We start from the raw sequence: 20,223 nt of genomic DNA, 5'->3' as shown, positions 1-20,223 counted from the left end.
GGGAGGTTGAGGCTATGGTGAGCCATGATTGCACCACAGCTAGCCTCAGTGACAGAGCTATCACCTTTTTATCACCAAAAAAAAAGCAAATAGCATTCGTCTTTTCCACATTAAATAGACACTGAACATTTTACAATACAGCAAAATATAAATATTTGCTTTCTAAGAAATCAGGCAAGATTAAGATCTTGTTCTACAAATGTTTCTCTTTAGAAAACAGATACTTGCTACTCTTAAATTTGTGGTTGTATACACTTAGAAATAGCTCCAGAAAAAAATGACGGTAATAATTCACAATTTTTCTAAATTAAAATCATATGCCTTGAGTCTGGTATGAACATGGCTTCTACCAGCACTTCCACCCTGCCCCCATCACTGAGTGGACAGTTAGCACCAAAGTGGTAACTTTTTCCTTTATGACCCACACCAGCATGGAAGCGAAAATCATCTGTGAACATGAAAAACGGGATTATCTTGTGGTGTGAGGACAGACATTGGATATTGTGGCACTTAATCGAGATGCCATTCAAAAGAATGCCAGTACCCAGTAAATAACTTTCCAGTTTGGGAATTCAGAAAAGATGTAATCTCAAAAATGCCAGGGGTCTAGGGTATAACATAAAATCAGTATCTTGGATAAGACAAACAGGTATTAAATAAAAATGGAAAGAAAGTCTATTAACCATGATAGCATTGATATAAACAATTTAATGTTTCTTTGCCAGGATGCAATTCTAAAACATACCAATAAAAAATAAAAAAAACTCTCTGAGCTACTTTAAAAATCTTGGGCACTGACCCACAACTGCTGAAATTGTATTTCTAGTTTATGTTTGGAGAAGACTTTGTGATGAGCTTCTCAGAAAGCATCTTAAGTCTTCATTATCAACAATGGACTTCGGAAAAAACAGAGCACCATTTAACTCAGAAATTCACCATCCTAGGCTTTAAGCTCAAATACTCAAAGGAACTAAGCACAGAATGAGGTCTTCTGGGGCCCAGCATGACAGGACAAGAAGGGAAGGTACACTTCAGTCCTACAGAGTAATTGCCTCTAAAACCTAAATCAGGTGAATACTCGTCTTTGTGAATGTTACCATAGCAATTCCATAATCCTCATTCTTGGTTTCTCTTTAGGAGGTACCTCTAAGGTTAAATAAGAGAACAAAGAATCCTAAAGTAAAGCTTTGTCAACAGAGAATTATGTGGATTTCAAGACCAATAAATTACTGGAGAAACAAAAACTGAAGAGGTGTCTGTTCTCCATTATATCATAAAAAAATAAACTGTTTATTTAATGGGTAAAGCAAGGTACTTACAAAAAAAAACAAAACCACTCCACATTTCCATGATGAGTACAGTCTAGTGGTATTGTTGTGTCACAATGGTGGTATTTTCTTAATAGAGGAAAGAATGTCTTTGCAAAATAGGTAAAATTAGAATGTCGAGGAACAAAGGGGCAGACTACTAACTGGCCTATTTATTTTCTATCCAATGAATAAACAAAAGTAGTCACTGAGAATCAACAGTCTTAAAGTCATTTTTCAAGACCTGATTCTGGAAATAAGTATGTGCACCAAATATGTATCTTTTTAAATATATAGTTTTTAAAGGAGAAAGCACATGAGTTACAATTGATTGTTTCAGATTTTCCTTCTATGAGAATTAAATTATTTCATTATGCCTTTATTCTCTATAGTCTAGGACACAGTGTATCTCTATCCAGTTACAAAACTTTTGAAGGCAACATCTTAGAATACAAACTTTAGACGTCTTCAAGTGTTGGTTTATTTTGTAGGTGTTTTTCCCTGTCTCCCAGAAACACTGCTAAAAAGTCAAGTCCATCCTTGTGATTTGAGAAATAAATGCAACGATTTATCATTTCATGATTACCTCTTGTTTTGATTTTCACAGCCTTTTGTTGTTTCAGCTCAATACCCAATACATCATAGAGGGCAGTCAGCTCAATCAGAGCTAAATGGCAAACTTTCTTCATGTCCTGAGGTGCGAGGTCACCAATCCTTGTGGTACCCGTTTTGTCTTTTGGCAATCTGAAACTCTAAAATAAACATCATTAATATAGTAAAAGCTTACAGTATCTAACCTCCATTGCAATGCAAGAAAAAACCAGCTACAGAAAGAAGTTATACTCAGAATAAGTGACAAGAAAAGCCACAGTACAATTTCTCCAGACAGAATGAAGAGTAATCCTGTCATGACGACGACCCCTAAAGCTGTGGAGTGTTCATGAGTCAACATTCAAATTTTGTCAGACAATGAATGGGACCGGACCGCAAACTCGAGATAATTACCAGTGGCCTCGGATGGATTCAATGGAAAAAGATTCTTAGGACATGATCTCCGAATGAATACTAGAAGTCATTAATCCATGAGGGGAATGGAAGAAGGAAAGGAATGGAGGAAGGAAAGAAATGGAGGAAAAGGAAAGGAAGGAAAGGAGGAAGGAAAGGAGGAAGGAAAGGAAGGAAGGAAAGGAAGGAAGGAAGGAAGGAAGGAAGGAAGGAAAGGAGGAAGGAAGGAAGGAAGGAAGATGAGCATGATGAGTGGATAATGGATGAGGGGTGATGGTGCCGATCTGGCACGGCTGAGTGAGATGAAGGATGGAAGGGAATGGAAAGAGTGGAAGGAATGGAATGGATGGAAGGAAACTGGAATGGAAGGAATGGAATGGAAGGAATGGAAGGAATGGAAGGAATGGAATGGAATGAAGGAATGGAATGGAATGGAATGGAAATGGATGAATGAGTAAAGATGATAAATGATAAGAATGATGAAATGGATATGAATGAAAATGATGAATGAATGAATGGAAGGATAATGATGAATGGAAGGAGGAATGGAATGGATGGAATGGAAATGGGGGGGAAGGAAGGAATGGAATGGAATGGGGAATGGAATGGAAATGGAATGGAATGGAAATGGAATGGAATGAATGATGGAATGTGAGGATGATGATGATGATGATGATGATGATGAGTGAGCCGAGATGGCCATATGTTTAAAGGAGTGATGATGAGGGAGTGATGTGAGGAGATCCGGGAGCGGGAATGGAGGCGTAATGGAGGGAAAATGATGAGGAAAATGAGGGAAAATGCTATGGTCGGACATGAGGGAGGGAAGGAGGAGGATGAGGGATGAGGGGAAACAGGATGAATGATGACATGGAGAAGACAAGTACAGGGAAGAGAAAGAGGAATAGTAGCCATGAGTGTATGCTTAGAATGTGCCAGGTACTCTTCACATATACTTATGTATCTTTTAATTGTCACAGAAATAAGTATTATCCAGAAAGACTAGAATGATTAAGGTTAAGAGTGGACACAGGGAAATGAAGAGCATGGACTTCAGAGCTTACCAGTCATCTGTCTACTTACTAGTTGTGTGACTATGGTAATGGCTTAACCTTTCTTTCCATAAACTGGGAGATGGAGGGGGAAGGAAAGGAGAAGGACAACAAAAAGGAGGAAGAGGAGGTGGACGGGCCACCAAATTTAGAGGGCTGTTGTGAGATTTAGTGCCCAGCACTTCCCAAGTGATTTTATGTGGTTGCTACTGCAGGTTGAGTATACCTCATCCAGACTGCTTGAGACCAGAAGTGCTCTGGATTTCAGATTTTGAAATATTTGTATATACACAATGAGACATCTTGGGATGGGTCCCAAGTCTAAACACAAAATTCATTTATGTTTTATATACACATAGTCTGAAAGCAATTTTCCAAAATATTTTAACTAATTTGCATGAAACTAATTTTGTGTTAAGTACTTATGTGTGGGATTTTTCACTGTGGCATCATGCCAGTGCTCAAAGAGGTTCTGATTTTGGAACATTTAGGATTTTTGATTTTTGGATTAGGGATACTAAACTTGTATATTACTTTCACTGCTGAATAAACTGGGACTAAGATGTTACTTCATAATCACAAGCACACAGTGGTGTGTTTTTCTGCCTTTCTCAAATATCATCTTTTAATATTAAACACATTAAACATTAGAAAGCAAACCACAAGATAAAAAGGCAAATTTCACTAGTGTGTACATTTAATTACAATCCCATTGTGTTTACCCATTATTAAAACTGATCATTCTCTTACAGTTTGGGTTTACCTTTGAATTTTCCATTTAATTCAATTGCTGATTAGCTGATTTAACTGCATCTATTTTATTCCCTTTGCTTTGGTACTATTTGCATCTTATCGTTAATACTTCATCGTCTCAATACTAGGGCAAAAGACATGTCCTAAAGCAGTGATTCTCAAAGGGTAGTCCAGGGACCATTGGGGGTATCCAAACCCTTCCAAAACGTCCAGAACTATTTTAATAACTAGTAATGAGGCATTATTTTGCCTTTCAAACTCTCATTCTCTCATGAGTATACAGTGCAGTTTTCCAGATGTAAATGAGTGCCATTGCAACAGACTGAATGCAAACATAAATATGAGAATCCAGCTGACTTCAACTAAAACCAGACATTAGAGACTTGCTAAAATTAAAACCATGATACACTTAATTTTTAGAAAATGTGACTATTTTCCATTTTGAGAAAAGGGTATTTATTTAACTATAATATTCTTATATTGAATGGACTAATATTTTTTCAATTTCTCAATTTTATTTTCAGATATGGCAAGTGTCCATAAGTATAACCCACATAAACAGAAGGTTTTTGAGGCTCTTAATAATTTTTAAGTGTATGAAGGAGTTGTGAGATGAAAATGTTGGAGTCACTCTCCTAGAGCAATTCGTAAAACCTATGACTTTAAGTGAGAAGCTAATTCCCTTTAAGCAAACTCAATTCCAAAAGAGAGACTTCAAGTCCACTGTAAGAGGAAGGGGTCTTTCTTAACTGTTTGTAATGTGTTTTTTTCCTAGGAGAACATTAAATAAACAGAATGAACATCACTGAAGATGGGGCCTAAGCAAATTTCCAGCAGGGGGCAGGATGGCCTCCATGGGGCACTGCACTGGATTCAAGAGGGTGGAGCCAGACCACAGGTGGCAAATCCTGTTTTCATCACTTACTATGTGACCTTTGGCAAACAATGTCCCCTTCTGTGCCTTAGCCTCCTCATCTGTAAAATGAGAACAACTGAACCTAACTTAAAAGGTTGTGGTGAAGATCAAATGATAAATAGCACTCAAAAAGTATTACATATTATATTTTTTCATGGAGCTTTTAAAATAATATCAGCATGTCATGGTCTTCCTTTATTCCTATGTGTCATGGCAAGGTAAGAAAAAAATGAAAATAATAATTATCTTATCGAAAGACAGTTTATTTAATTCTGCAAAAGTCCTAATAAGGTAAGAATTATTACAGCATCTTCTAGGTGGAGACACTGAGACTCAGTTAAGTCCCTTATACATGGCCACAAAGCCAGTGATGTCATGAGGATGCAAATTCAGTTCTCCTAAATCCTAAGTTTTGTAACCCTTCTGTTTTACTCCATATTTCCCATCCACCAGAGTAGGCAGGGAGATATCTAGGTTGATAGGTGTTCATGTGGTACTGTGAGCCCCTCAAGGAGAGCAGCCACTTCTTAACCACTTCTGTAACCCTGTTGTACCACAGACCTGGCACACTACGGGTGGTCTGTCACAGTCCACTAAATGAATGAAGACGCACATCCTACAGGGAGGAGAGCAAAGAATCAAACTCAATGAGGTGGAGGGCCCCTGACTTCGTGTTCCCCTGATTTTCTGTGATTTCTACTGAGTTTTCCTTTTTAAAAATCACACAAAACTGGTCACTTTTTCCCATGTTTGGTCCTATATTTCTGGTAATTGCTTCATTTTCTGAATGCTGAAGCAACCATATTTACCTTTTTTTTTTAGTGCTAAAAGTTTCATTAAAATCAGTTGCTTTGTGTCTAATAAGCCAAGCACACGTAATACAGGCATTTAAAGCATTACTCAAGGTAAATGTTTACAGAATCCTGAAATATTATTAATTCAAACATTTGATTTACCTAGTGATATATGTCATGAGCTTATTTATTTATTTATTTAAACATTGTGCTTAATGAAGGAGTTAGTTCTTTATCCCAATGTTTAATTCATAGCAGCAGCTTTAAATATTTATGAAGTTTCCTGTCGTTTTTTGTTTAGTTAATAGACTGAATGGTTCAGTTCGTTGGCTAAGAGAAAGCAGTGAAATTTCAGCAAGAGAAAAGTTCTCTACCTCTTGGAAAACGTGTTTAAAGAAAATAATAAGGCCAGGCATGGTGGCTCACGCCTATAATCTCAGCACTTTGGGAGGCTGAGGCAGCTGGATCACCTAAGGTCAGGAGTTCAAGACCAGCCAGACCAACATGGTGAAACCCCATCTCTACTAAAAACACAAAAACTAGCCGTCGTGGTGGCAGGTGCCTATAATCCTAGTTACTCAGGAGGCTGAGGAAGGAGAATCACTTGAACCCAGGAGGTGGAGGTTGCAGTGAGACAAGATTGTGCCATTGCACTCTAGCCTGGGAAACAAGAGTGAAACTCAGTCTCAAAACAAAACAAAAAAAAAAAGAAAGAAAGAAAGAAAGAAAAAAGAAAAGAATAAAATAAAAATTTTCAAAAAAAAAATATAAGGTCATTGATTCCCATGTGTTACCATAAATTAACTAGGTAGCTTTCCCTGGCTGTGTTGCTCTTTTGTAGGATTTGCATTTGGAGTCCTTAGGCATTTCATCACTAATAATCAACTTGACTTTTTAACTCATCAAATCGCTCTAGCTTTGACTTGGAAAGCAAGAGAAAGGCTTCAAAAGCGTAGTCATTAATGTCAAGCCTCAGCATGTCAAGTTACCTCTCTAACTTGTTTCCATGTATGAAAAATAGGGATATCTACCTCCTGGATGTCATCTAATAAATAAAATAATTACAGACCATAATATCTGAGATATAATGTGTACACACTACGTAGGGCTAAGTTTTCAAACTAAAGCAAATTAAAGGTTATAAAACCTGATCTCCAAATTTAAGAGGAGAAATTTGAATCCACTGTGAGAGATCATAAAGAATTAACAAAGACTGCTCGATGCTGTGAGGAAAAGGAAGTGAATATGAAATGAGGTCAACAGAGAACAATGTATTACACAAAGCCTACTGCTTATTTACAGAAGCAGAGGAGCATGGAACAGAAATGGAACTGAAGGTTTTATCTACTTAGACACCTGCCTCAGAGTAGTGAATAGAAACCTTACTTCTTCGACCATGGGAAGGACTTGTAGAAACTTAACAGAGTCCACACCTTCTAGAAGACAAATGGACTAAAAAAAAGTTTGTAGAGATAAGTATAAGCCTATTTGCATAAACAAATACATGGACAGATTAACAATAATGTCTAAAGGATGCAACCTAAATCAAAAGTGATTTCATATATTTATTTGATCTAATATAAGTTCATGATCAGGAAAGACAGAACAGGAAAACTGATCTTGAGCTAGTCTCTGAAGAATAGATTAAGGTTTCCTTGGCAAATACGGAACAACAGAGGGGTAGAAATGGAGAGGTCATTTTAAACTTGGGGCACAACATGAATATAATTAAGAAACTAGGTGAAGGTAAATTAGTTAAAGAGAGAAGAAAATGGCAGAGGGAGTTTTGTTTTGAAAGCTCTCGAGTGGAGATTGATTATATTTCATTCCATTGTTAGAGTCAACAACTTAAAAGCCAACAATGTCTTCATTTTGTTTAATTAGATTCTACTATCTTTCAATTTAAAACCTTTCCATATTTTGTGATGAAGACTGTCACTTTGAAAACATACTTTTCGGCCGGGCACAGTGGCTCATGCCTGTAATCCCAGCACTTTGGGAGGCCGAGGTGGGCAGATCACAAGGTCAGGAGTTCGAGACCAGCCTGGCCAACATAGTGAAACCCTGTCTCTACCAAAACTACAAAAAATTAGCCAGGCATGGTGGTGCGTGCTTGTAATCCGAGCTACTCAGGAAGCTGAGGCAGGAGAATCTCTTGAACCTGAGAGGCAGAGGTTGCGGTGAGCCAAGATGGTGACTGGGCGACAGAGCAAAACTCCATCTCAAGAAAAACAAAAACAAAAACAAAAACATACTTTTCCTGAGGATAGTCTGGCAGAGTGGATCATCATTTTAGGCCAATTTGCATACTCTTTTACTTTTCCCATTAGGTATAAACACAAAGTTTTAAAAATATACAAGAAGGCCAGGCACTGTGGCTCATGCCTGTAATCCTAGTGTTTTGGGAGGCCGAGGCAGGAGGATCACCTGAAGAGAGGAGTTCAAGACCAGCCTGGCCAACATGGTGAGATCCCGTCTCTACCAAAAATACAAAAATCAGCCGGGCGTGGTGGCGGGCACCTATAATCCCAGCTATTTGGGAGGCTGAGGCAGGAGAATTGCTTGTATCCAGGAGGCGGAGATTGTAGTGAGCTGAGATCGCGCCATTGCACTCCAGCCTGGGCAACAAGAGTGAAACTCCATCTCAAAAAAATATATATATATATATACACACACACACACAAATATATATATACACACATATATATACACATACACACACACATATATACAAGAGAGCCTGGAAACAATTCAGATGTCCACCATTAGGGGACTGACTTGAAAAATTATGATACATCCATACAATGGAGTACAATGTATCTAATAAAAAGAAGTGAGAAATATTTCTCTATACTACTATGGTATGATTTCCAGAATACACCAGTAAGTCAACAAAACAAAAATCAATGTGGAAGAAACTGCATAGTGAGCTACCAGTTTTCTATGAACAGAAGGATAAAACATGATATTAAAAGGAAAGAAAATTTGCCTCTAAGAGGAGGGATTGAATAGGTTGGTATATATATATGTGTATATACATATATACACGTATATACACATATATACACATATATATACTAACATATATGTATACACACATACATAAATATATACACACACACATATATTTGAATGTTCATATATATATATATGAAAGTTTGCCTCTAAGAGGAAGGATTGAATAGGTTGGTAGCTGAAGGATAAAAGCTAGACTTTTAATACACTTTGTTTTTCAACTTTAATGTTGGACTACATAAGTATTTTACATACTTATAAACCAAAATTAAATTTCAAGAAAAGCAATCTCTAAAAATTGATAATAAAATAAAGCAAATTAACCAAACCAGGTATGCAGTTGATGGCTTAACCATCCAAAGAGTAACAATCCTAGACAACTTAAAACACAATAATTATAAAATCCCTTTTAGGATGTACCCCCAAAACACACACACACAATAAAAAAAGAAAAACAAGTTTAAACCATTTCTAGTAATCATATTATTGATGGTAATATTAGCATACTCTGAGAATACTGTGCATTAGCGTAGGATAAAGCAAACATGCAATTATGTGATATTCTAAATATATCATCTGCCATTTCCTGAGAACTACAATTCTCAGCATGGGAGACAGAAGATGCTCATGTACTTCTGTCCTCTGAAAAGGCTCAAAAGTAATGACCAGCCCAGAGAAATGAACACTTCTAGTGTCCTGATCATAGTCACAAAAGTCTATTTCTGTTCAACGGAATCAGGGTTTCCTGCAGAAACAAATCAGTCTAGGTCTGGAACAGAAAATATACCGGACAAGCCTATAAAATCTTGTCCAGGATCATGTCAAATATGTATAAATCTATGAGTTAAGACTATTTTTACAAATATATATAAGTCCATGAGTTAAGACTATTTTTTACAAAGCAAATTAAAACATTAATTGGTCACAGGTGAAAACTGTAAGTCAACAATTTCTGACAACAAATAGAAGGTAAAAATGACCACTTTCAGAAAGTTGTTCTCAAAGAAATATCCAAATGAATAAATAAAAAAGAAGAAAATATTAGATCACAATTTTGTAACCGTTAATAAATTACTGGATCCAGGTATTGATCAGCAACAGCTGCTACAGTGACAAAAAAAAAGAAACAGCTATTATGAGCTTCCCAACAGAAAACACACAATCACATATCTGACATAGTCTTGGCCCCCCCAAAAAAGTGAAATTTAAAGTCAATTTAAATTGATCAATTTAAAGTCAACTAATTGATAAGAAACAAAAGAACATGTTAAACTACACCAGGGGAATAATCAGAGGGGGAAACTCTCCACAATTTAATAACCAGGTTTCTTTAATAAATTAATGAGGAGGGAGGAAGGAAAAATAGTGAGAGAGAGGAAGGGATAGAGGGAAAGGAAGAAAGGAGGAAGGAAGGAAAGAGAGAGAGGGAAAAAGAAACAGAGAAGGAGATTTAAAAATTCTTAAAAGACGTATCAACTAATTGCAATACAATACATGAGCCTTATTTGGATCCTGACTCAACCTGTATAAAAAGATCATAAAATGATGTGATACAATTTGAAATCTGAACACTGCTTAGATATTTGAAATTAAAAATTGTTAGCATTTTTGGTACAATAATGGTTATATGGTTATGAGTTTTAAAATCCCCTCTTTGTCTTTTAGAAATATAGATGATAAAATGTAATTCAGAGATGTATTTCAAAATAACACAGAATAGGGAACTGGGTGGGGGTATGAATAGGTCAGGATTGGCCATGGGCTAATGAATGTTGGGGCTGAGTGCTAAGTATTTGGGGGTTCGGAATACCATTCTTTTTAACTTTTGCCTGTGTGAAATTCTGCATAATAAATGTATTTTTTAGAAAATACAAGATATTCAGTAGCAATGAGAACATTCACTACACAGAGCTTGGTTTCTAAACACAATTTGCTGCTAAAAAGTACCAGAGCTTCTTGGAGAAATGGATGCTTTCAAGTCTGCAGGGAGAAAATTACAAAGAGAGCCTGGAACATCTTGTGCTAGAAACTGAAGAAGCAATTATGGAAGACTGTGTCAGCCAGTAAGTGTAGAAGGAATAACAGAATTTTAAAATAGCCATTTCTTAAGCACCAGGTTAGTTATTGTTTAAGGCAAAGTTACAAATGGATGGTGAAACCACTGGCCAATAGGCTTTACTGACATAAAAGATATTTGCCCAGTCTCAAGGATGACAAATTATTATTAATTGCACATAGGAAAGGTATCTTTTTACGATGAGGAGATCTAGTGAACATCTCTCCTTAGATAAGTTGGTGATCAAACTTCTATCACCAATAAAGGGACCAGCTGGTACCATGCATCTCTTCTGATGATGCAATCGAAGGCATAAACATCCTCCATGCAGTAAATGTGGCTAAAAATGTATAACTTGAATCCAGTCCTGAGGAAACAATCAGAAAACTGATTTGGACTCTTCGATAACACTGAAGGAAAGCAGGAGACTGACCTAGATTCAAGAAAACCAAACAGACATGACAACAAATATAGTATATGACCCTCGTTTGGAACCCACATGGGAGTGGAAAAGGGAGAAGCTATAAAGAACAATATTGTGACAATTGGGAAAGTTTTGATATGACTGTATATTAAATACGATTATCACTTCAGTTTAAATTTCCTAAGTATTAAACTAAAAACAAAGTTAGAACATACATATAGATAGATATAGAAAAGAAAAAGAGGTTATAAAATGTTAATAACTATTGAATTGATCTATGAAGGCCAAATGGTGTTTGCCATACTATTCTTTCAACTTTTCTGTGGGTTCTACATTTTTAAAATAAAAAGTTGATGAAAAATATATCCTGAGCCAGGTGTGATGGCTCATCCCTGTAATCCCAAGACTTTGGGAGGCTGAGGTGGGAGGATCGCTGGAGCCCAGGAGTTTGAGATAAGCCTGGGCAACATAGTGAGACCTCATCTTTCTCTGTCTGTCTCTCTCTCGCTCTCTCTCTCTATATATATATACACACACACACACATACTTATATATATATACTTATATATATATATATATATAAGTATGTGTGTGTGTATAACTGTATGTGTATATATATGTATATGTGTATGCACATATATGTATATTTATAAATAGTGTACTACATACAGGTAACGTGGCATCATCGCCTTTGCTCTTCTGGATTTTCTCCTTGGAGCCCTCTTTCTGATTGAGTGCTTGCTCGGCAAATGATACCTCCAGGTTGATGTCTGTTTCAGGGGCAGGTGTCTCCTCAGGTGGGATCAGCTTCTCTTCACCAACAAGGTTAGATGCCTGTTCTGGGGGACCGGGGGAAAAGAACCCAATTCATATGCTTTATTTCTTTCTTTTTTAAAAAAATTCTAATGCATCCACTACATAAAAACATTTGGGAAGAGTACTATTTTCTCTAGGCAATACTTAGCTGTTATTTTAATAATAAAGAGTATACTCAAAAATCCTATCAATGGTGCATGGGAAGTGGGCAGGGAGACTGTGGTGACTAGCAATCCATAGTTCAATTGTGCAGTCTTTGAGAGCACAGTCCTTAAACTGGGTTCCAATTCCAAAACATTGCTGGAAGACAGTAAACTTTTAATGAAAAACCTCAAAAGGTTTTGAAGTATTAATTGTTGTTTTATTCTATACTGAGAAACTAAAAGCAAAAAAAGAGGGAGGTAATGAGCAGTAATCTCTTGTAAAGCTAGTAATTTACCATTTAATTAAGTTCCTCAGAGTGGATCAGATTCCTGGAATAAACTTCTTCCACACCCTGCATTTACTTTCTGGAATATTACCTACCTATCATAGTAAAATTTCCAAAACAACAGTTAGTGCCAAATAATTATCACTATGCGAGTCAGGTCTGGACGTACCTGGTACGGGAATGGTTGGGTTTCCACCTGATCATGTCAAAGAATATAAAAGTTCCCATGACTATAAATACTAGTCAAATAATTTTCACATATTTACATCAAAATTTCAAGGATATCGTAAGTTTAACTTTGTTTTGGCTTTTTTTGGTTTGTTGTAATCCTCCACAAAGGAATTTACATTTAAAAATCTCTTTGCTGAAAACACCAGGTTTAAGCTTTGGAGAAGATAATTCTAAATTTGATTATTTGGTAAATTTACAGTTTTAATGCAATTGACAGAAAAAAACCTAGAGCCAATAACCAAGATTACTGTTATTTTCTCACTGTTGACCTTTGAATCATAGTAAGAAGCTCTGAATTACAAAATACATCTATGCAGTGTCTACACATGCTTACATACTAACAGGCTCACGTACAAACAAAGTGACAGAAGCTAAAGTTAATTTAAAAAGTTAATAAATGTCATAAATGCATACATTATTAAAAGTCTGCAGTTCAGAAAAATAATCTTTATATTCATTTACATAAAAGTGAAAATGCCTGTTTTAATCAAAATCAAGTTTAGAAGTAAATATGGATCTAGTTTTATTCAGTCCCATTAAATAACTAGGGTAGACTTCGTGGGCATGAGACCCCTGCAGCCACACAGGGCTCCAGGCTCAGGAGGGCTCCACATTTAGTTTAATACGCTGCTGTTACATCATGAAATTAAATAAGAGACCCTATATTTTCAGTTTGTCCCTGACCTTGCAAATTACATAGCTGGTCCTGATAGCATCTGACAGTTAAGAAAGTAAGAATTTACCTGTGCCAATTCCAAAACTAAGAATACATTTAAAGTCCGTTGATATTATTAGTATTCATCTGCTGCCATGTATATTTATGTTTCTCAACAGCCTGTGACCATTTTTTAAATTAGAATACCTATACCTTTTGATGATTAATTTTTTTTAAGTATAAACATGAATGTCAAAGCACAATTTTAATTTTATTTTCCCTCTGGTTTACACTCCTTTATGTTTTACTGTGACTATGTACGTTGGTTTCCTAGGAAACTATTCTAAGAGGAAAAAAATGATTAGCCATTTTCTTAAATTAGAAGCTACCTTTCTAGCAGCTGAGTAGTTGTGGGCATGAATTTCAAAACTACTCTTTCTTCTCACCACTTCCATGTCAGGGTTACAATGAATACCCCCACACTCACACCCACACCAACGGACTATGCTGAATGTAAAGCTGAGTAACTATAATTAAGGTATTACACATTTAACACACAAATTTCCTTCAAAAGCATGGCAAAAAAAAAAAAAAAACCGCATATCAAAATTCTGGTTAAAATAGAAATTTAAGTTGAAGCAGAGCACAGAAAAAAAGAGTTTCAGGGTTGAAGGGGGTACTGCTACAAGAAATGGATGATTACTTGGCTAATAAGTGATGATTTAATTATCTACTCTTAATAAGAACAGAATGCTGAGATCAACCTTTTGGTTCTTAAGGTCCTAAAATAAATAACATTTCTGTCATCTAGTTTCTTTTTAAGTGCACAATAGCACTGGGTTACAAACATTTTGCAAATCTCCCTCAAGTTTTTCAGTTGTCCAAAATATCCTGAAATGCCTTTAAAAAAATTTTTTTTAATCACCTGACTTTAAGATTCAATTGCTTCTATTTAAAAAAAAAAAAAAAAAAAAAAAGATTTTTCTTTCCTCTGTAGAAATTCAAAAGAAAATAAGAAACTACACATATCAATATAAAAGTTTAAAAAATTATTGGGGCATTATTAATATTTCTAAATGTATTATTAAATACTGGGCCTTTCATAGAGTTTATGATTTAATGAAAAATGAACACATTACAGTGAATTAATTAATTTGGAATGTAACAACCCTTGCAACTATAAAACTTAACAACTTTTTCATTTAGAATAAGTATTGTTGGTGGAACATGTTTAAAAATCCAAGTGTGGGGAAAACATTTAAAAGAGACTATGTCTCCCACACCTTCAAATTTTAATCAGAAACAGCCCCATTTTTGAACCTGAGACAATGTTTCCATGCATTTCATCCTGAACTTTCCAACGTTTGGCTTACACTGGTTAATTCACTGGCTAGTGAAAGAGCATGGCATTGCCCAGAACAGGTGCAATAGGGAATACTCAGTGAGTTGGATGGCATCACACATTCTCTTGTTATTCTGATTGGAGGCTCTATGCCCACTACATAGCATTCCAGCAAAAGCAGATGTAAATCAAGCAGCAAGTTTGTCACATTTCACTTGCCTACTGCAAGCTAGGCAGGCAAGTGCTCACACTATGAACATGTCTTCCAGAACTTTTGTTGATATAGCCTGCATCATGATCCCTGGCAAGGGAGGAAAACACCAAGAAAAGGACAATGTTTTCCTCAGTATCCATTCACCAACTGCCAGTCACTCTTCCCCAGAGCCCAAAGCATATTGACATTGGCACAAAAAAAACCTGTCTGTCTCTCCTGATGACCCAGCTCTCTAGCAGGCAGGGTAGCTATGCCAGCTTGCTTGCCACTTCAACATCTGTGGGTACATAGATTTGAGAAAACACCTAGTGATTTCATTCAGATATAACGCATAAAACTGAAGAAACATCCACAGAATAGTAAAAAGCAAGTGCTTTTATAAATATATATGTGTGTATACACATGTGTGCATATTACCTTTAAGGCAGGGGTGCCAGAGAGAAGTTCTGAGAAAAGTATGGAAGGAAAATATCCCATATGATCTTGAGTAATGTAGGATTTTTATAGGAATGTTGGAACACTCCTCAGTCCTCCACAGTTTACCTAATACTCCTCCCACTACTACTTCCAAACCAAATGCAACACTATTAATGGCATGAACACCCCAGTTGCTAAATTTTAGGAATATAAACATAAATCACCTGTTTTAGTTTGTTAAATAACAATTAACAATTAAATTTTTAAGCTTAAATCAATTAACTTCACTTAGAATATTTTCCCTTTCTGTAAACAAATGAAATAGCTATAAACTCTTTCTTAGTAAGTACTAATACAGCCTTAATAGTTACTTTTGGCTGGGCATGGTTGCTCACACCTGTAATCCCCACACTCTGGGAGGCCCAGGTAGGCAGATCATTTGAGGTCAGGCATTCAAGACCAGCCTCACCAACATGGCAAAACCCTGTCTCTATTAAAAAAAAAAAAAAATTAGCCGGGCTTGGTGGCATGTGCCTATAATCCCAGCTACTGGAGAGGCTGAGGCAGGAGGATCGCTTGAATCTGGGAGGCGGAGGTTGCAGTGAGCCAAGACCACACCACTGCACTCTAGCCTGGGAGACAGAGCAAGACTCCACTTCAAAAAAAAAAAAAAAAAGTTACTTTCTTCCATACCTCAAGTTTCTCATTCACTTCTGAAATAATAAATGTTAGCAGAGAAACATGAAAAGGAGAATTATAATCAATTGCCCATAAAAATCTTAACTATTTTAAAAAGTTTTTCTATAATATCTAAAAAATTACCCCATTTATGAATTAGGAGCTTGTGATTTAAGAACAATGCTGCAAGTTTGTTGGCTCAGTGACCAGCTGTATGGCATTGGAAAGTGGCTTCTCAGCTCTAAGCCTCAGCTCACTCATCTGTAAAATGGATTAAGAACAATAACCATTACATTGTTTTGGGGTGTATTAAATGAGGTAGGCATCTCCTGATAACATCTGGCACATGGTAAGCACTCAGGAAGATACGTATATGCATTTTGAATCAGAAGATGGGGATACACATTAAAAGAAAATTGAAGGCCAACTATATGCTCAGCCTCACGTAATGATCCACTTGGGACTTTTCATTAGCATTTTAATAGAATTTGTTTACTAGAATTGAAGGTGAATATTTCATAAGACTGTAACTGTTTGTTATGCTAATTAAAGGGGGCGGGGAAAACAAGAGAACAGGTTCAACATACCATCTCTTCCTTGGTATTTGTTTTCATTTGTTCTAAGTGACTGCGATTCAGTGTCATCTGGAGCCTAAACATAGAAAACAGGCCATTTAGTCATCTCCAACTCAAAACCAGAGAAAATGATATTGTAAATAATTTTGTTACTAATCTTTAGAGTACAAGAAATGTACTCAGAATTTATTAACAATCACAGTGCAAAAGGGGCACTAAGGTAATAATCAACAAGCAATAATCCAAAAAATATTTTATTACCTACAACTTGTAAAAGACAATAATAGGCCCAGTGGGAAATATAAAAAAAGTCATGAGTGTGTCCCTGTCATCAAGAATGCTACTATTTAGTGGAGGAGAAAGGACAAACATGTTAAAAAATTAGTAATATCTATTAATTGACAAATGGATAAGCAAAATGTGGTCTATCTGTACCATGGAATGTTATTTGGCTATAAAAAGAAATGAAGTATTGATATATGCTGCAACATAAATAAACCTTGAAAACATTATGCTAAGTAAAAGGAACCTGTCACAAAGAGCTACATATTATATGACTCCATTTATAGCAAATGACCATAATATGCAAACCATAGAGACACAAAGCTGACTAGTGGTCACCTAAGAGTAGGGAGGGAAAGATGGGGAAGGACTGCTAATGGATACAGGCTTTCTTTTGGAAATAATAAAAATGTGCTAAAACTGATTGTGGTGATCATTGCACGACTGTGAATATGCTAAAAAGAACATTGAATTGTGCACTTTTAGTGGGCGAATTGTATGGTATGTGAATTATATCTCAATCATGCTGTTATAAAACGATAAAAGTACATGTCCCTAATAAAATAGAAATTCTTCAAGTAAAAAAAAAAAAATCCAGAAATAAACGTGAGATAAGTAACTAAATTACCAAACCAGCAATAAGACCTAAAACATCTGAAGGAATTCCTGTTTTCAAGGGGCTGGGGCAGAGACACCCAAGGAGTGGAGCCTTCCAAAGGTTTATGGAGATGGTAAACCACGGCTGACTCTGCTCAGCAGTAAATGTGGCCAGACAGTACTTCCTCCTTTCCAGGTAAGGCTTCAGAAGGAATTCAGAGGTCAGGAAGGAGAGTCTGGATCAACCACAGAAAGAGGTCTATTCAAATTATTTTAAAAAATAATATTGATAATTCTACTGGATTTTATCTCAGACAGAAAGCGGCCATTGCAGTCTCACTACACGTGTCACCTCAAGCTGTTGTCCAGGAAGGACTTCATCCTCCACCTGAAGTCTAAAAAGAGCCTAGAAAAGCACTAGGCTAGGGACATCTTGACCACTAATGAACCACTTAGAGATGGGGAAAACCCAGGACAATGTTACAGTGACTACCAAGTCACAGAAGTGGGACGTGGGTACCCAGCATCACTTTAACCCCCTTGAAGGACAGAGCAGTCCCATTCTCTCTCCTTCCTCCCACAAGTCGGCAGAGGCTGGTCCTGCATGGCACAATGAGCAGAGTGATTCCAGTCTCACAAAAGAACACATATTTTGGAGCATGTGGTTGGAATTATTTTCCTTAGCAATTGAAGATGGCAGTACAGATGGTGTTCATTTCTGTATTATATTTTCTAGTGTCAGCAAGGCCTTCATGAGGAAGCATTTAACATGGAAGAGCTGAATATACAATCGCTCAAAAACAGAAGAACTACAAGTGAAGATGGCTGGCCCACGTTTGCTTGAGGGATGGGGGAGATAAAGCACTTTTCTCATGGGTGGCAGTGTTTCAATCAAAGGCATGCAGTGTAAGCAAGTTACCATTATTCAAATTTCCTTTTGCTAGTTCTCTCTTAATGACTCCATCAGATGACACAATCCACCAATTACCTTGGACTCAAACCATGTGGTTCTGACACTGCCAGAAACTTGCTGGAAAAATGTTGTTTCTAGCACCGAGTAGCAACATCCTCTTGGAGACTGGCAGAAATCCCACAGTTTATATTTTGCTTAGGCTCAGCTCTCTGTTCCATCCCCCTTTTCACTTTTCACTTCCTCTTAACTCCCTTAGTGAGGGTTCTCTAGTTGGGAAGAAAATGTCATAATACTAAATTTCCTTACCATTCATTTTTCTTCAGCTGGAAACCTAGCCCAGTCCTTTAATACTAGTGGATATCCCAAATAACCACTGGGTAGTAAGCAAGTGCTTAACTTAAGCAAGTGCCTGGAGCAATTTAATGACCCCAAAACTCCTATAAAATGGACTGGACTTGATTCGAAATTGGTCATGCAAAGAGAGTAGCAATCTGCAGCTAGAAGGGCTTTCTTGCAAGAATAAAATGTCTAGAAAAAGCAAAAGAGTGTCTACATGACAGGAAGATACCATGAATATAAACCCTTTCATTCCTTTTTTAAAATAAATAATCATTCAATTTTTGTTATCTTCTATAGTGTGAATAGAATCTCATATTCAGGATGCTTAATGTCAGAATCGTGTACAAAATGCAAATATACCAGGATAGAGAGTGGTTAAAAGCATGTACTTCAAAATCAAACAAATTTGGGGTTACTATCTACAGGACACTGAGCAAGTTACTTAAAATCTGGCAGGGCGCGGTGGCTCCCACCTGTAATCCCAGCGCTTTGGGAGGCTGAGGGAGGCAGATCACCTAAGGTCAGGAGTTCAAGACTAGCCTAGCCAACATAGTGAGACCCCGTCTCTACTAAAAGTACAAAAAATTAGCCGGGCATGGTGGCATGCACCTGCAGTCCCAGCTACTCAGGAGGCTGAGGCCGGAGAACTGCTTGAACCTGGGAGGTGGAGGTTGCACTGAGCCACGATTGTGCCACTGCATGCCAGCCTGGGTGACAGAGAGAGACTCCATTTCCAAAAATAAAAATTAAAAAATAAAATAAAATCTATGAGCCTCAGCCACAGAATGGAAATAATACCTCACTCACAAGACAGTTGTAAGGATTAAGTGAGATAAAGCACGTTAAAGTGGTTGGCACAGTAATTGTTCAGCAATGGTGGCAGCAGCTGGTATTGTTATTATTATTACAATCATTGTTCAAGAGTCCCATTCCGTGTTCATTCTCCTTCCAACCACCTCACTGGGTCTTTTAGGCCAGAGCTACTCAAGCCAGAATGTAAATCAACTTTGACCTCAAGAACACCATCTAGATCAGCTGATTTTTTACTTTTTTTCTGGCAGCAAGACTTTTTTGATGAAAGAAAGAAGGATCATTTATATTCTGTGCAAGCTCCTTATGCCCTTACAGATGAGTAAAAGGTAATCCACCAACTGGCTTGTTCGAGTAGCACTGATCTGAGCCACACAGTTCTTTGTTGTTGTTGTTGTTGTTGTTGTTGTTGTTACTGTTGTTGTTTGAGATGGGTTCTCATTTTGTCACCCAGCCTGGAGTGCAGTGGCATGAACACAGCTTACTGCAGCCTCGACCTCCAGGGCTCAAGCGATCCTCTGGCCTCAGCTCCGCAAGTAGCTGGGCCTACAGGCACACGCCACCACACCCAGCTAATTCTTGTGCTTTTTGTAGAGATTAGG

At 37.0% G+C, this 20,223-nt stretch overlaps 1 protein-coding gene across 3 annotated transcripts in view; it reads right to left on the bottom strand.

Annotated features, from left to right (window-relative positions):
- The window catches only part of ARHGAP18 (Rho GTPase activating protein 18), a 193,918-nt gene that overhangs the window by 40,530 nt on the left and 133,165 nt on the right, over nucleotides 1-20,223 (bottom strand). For all 3 annotated transcript variants that reach the window (XM_017957432.3, XM_021936878.2, XM_003898198.5), the window contains exons 4-6: nucleotides 16,693-16,756; nucleotides 11,992-12,161; nucleotides 1,894-2,059 (exon numbers count right to left, since the gene is read on the bottom strand). In XM_017957432.3, coding sequence (XP_017812921.2) covers nucleotides 1,894-2,059; nucleotides 11,992-12,161; nucleotides 16,693-16,756 — 400 coding nt within the window. The remainder of the gene's footprint in view (nucleotides 1-1,893; nucleotides 2,060-11,991; nucleotides 12,162-16,692; nucleotides 16,757-20,223) is intronic.

The sequence above is a fragment of the Papio anubis genome, chromosome 6, assembly GCF_008728515.1.
Source record: "Papio anubis isolate 15944 chromosome 6, Panubis1.0, whole genome shotgun sequence".
NCBI lineage: Eukaryota > Metazoa > Chordata > Mammalia > Primates > Cercopithecidae > Papio > Papio anubis.
This window is presented reverse-complemented; position numbering and strand designations above follow the sequence as displayed.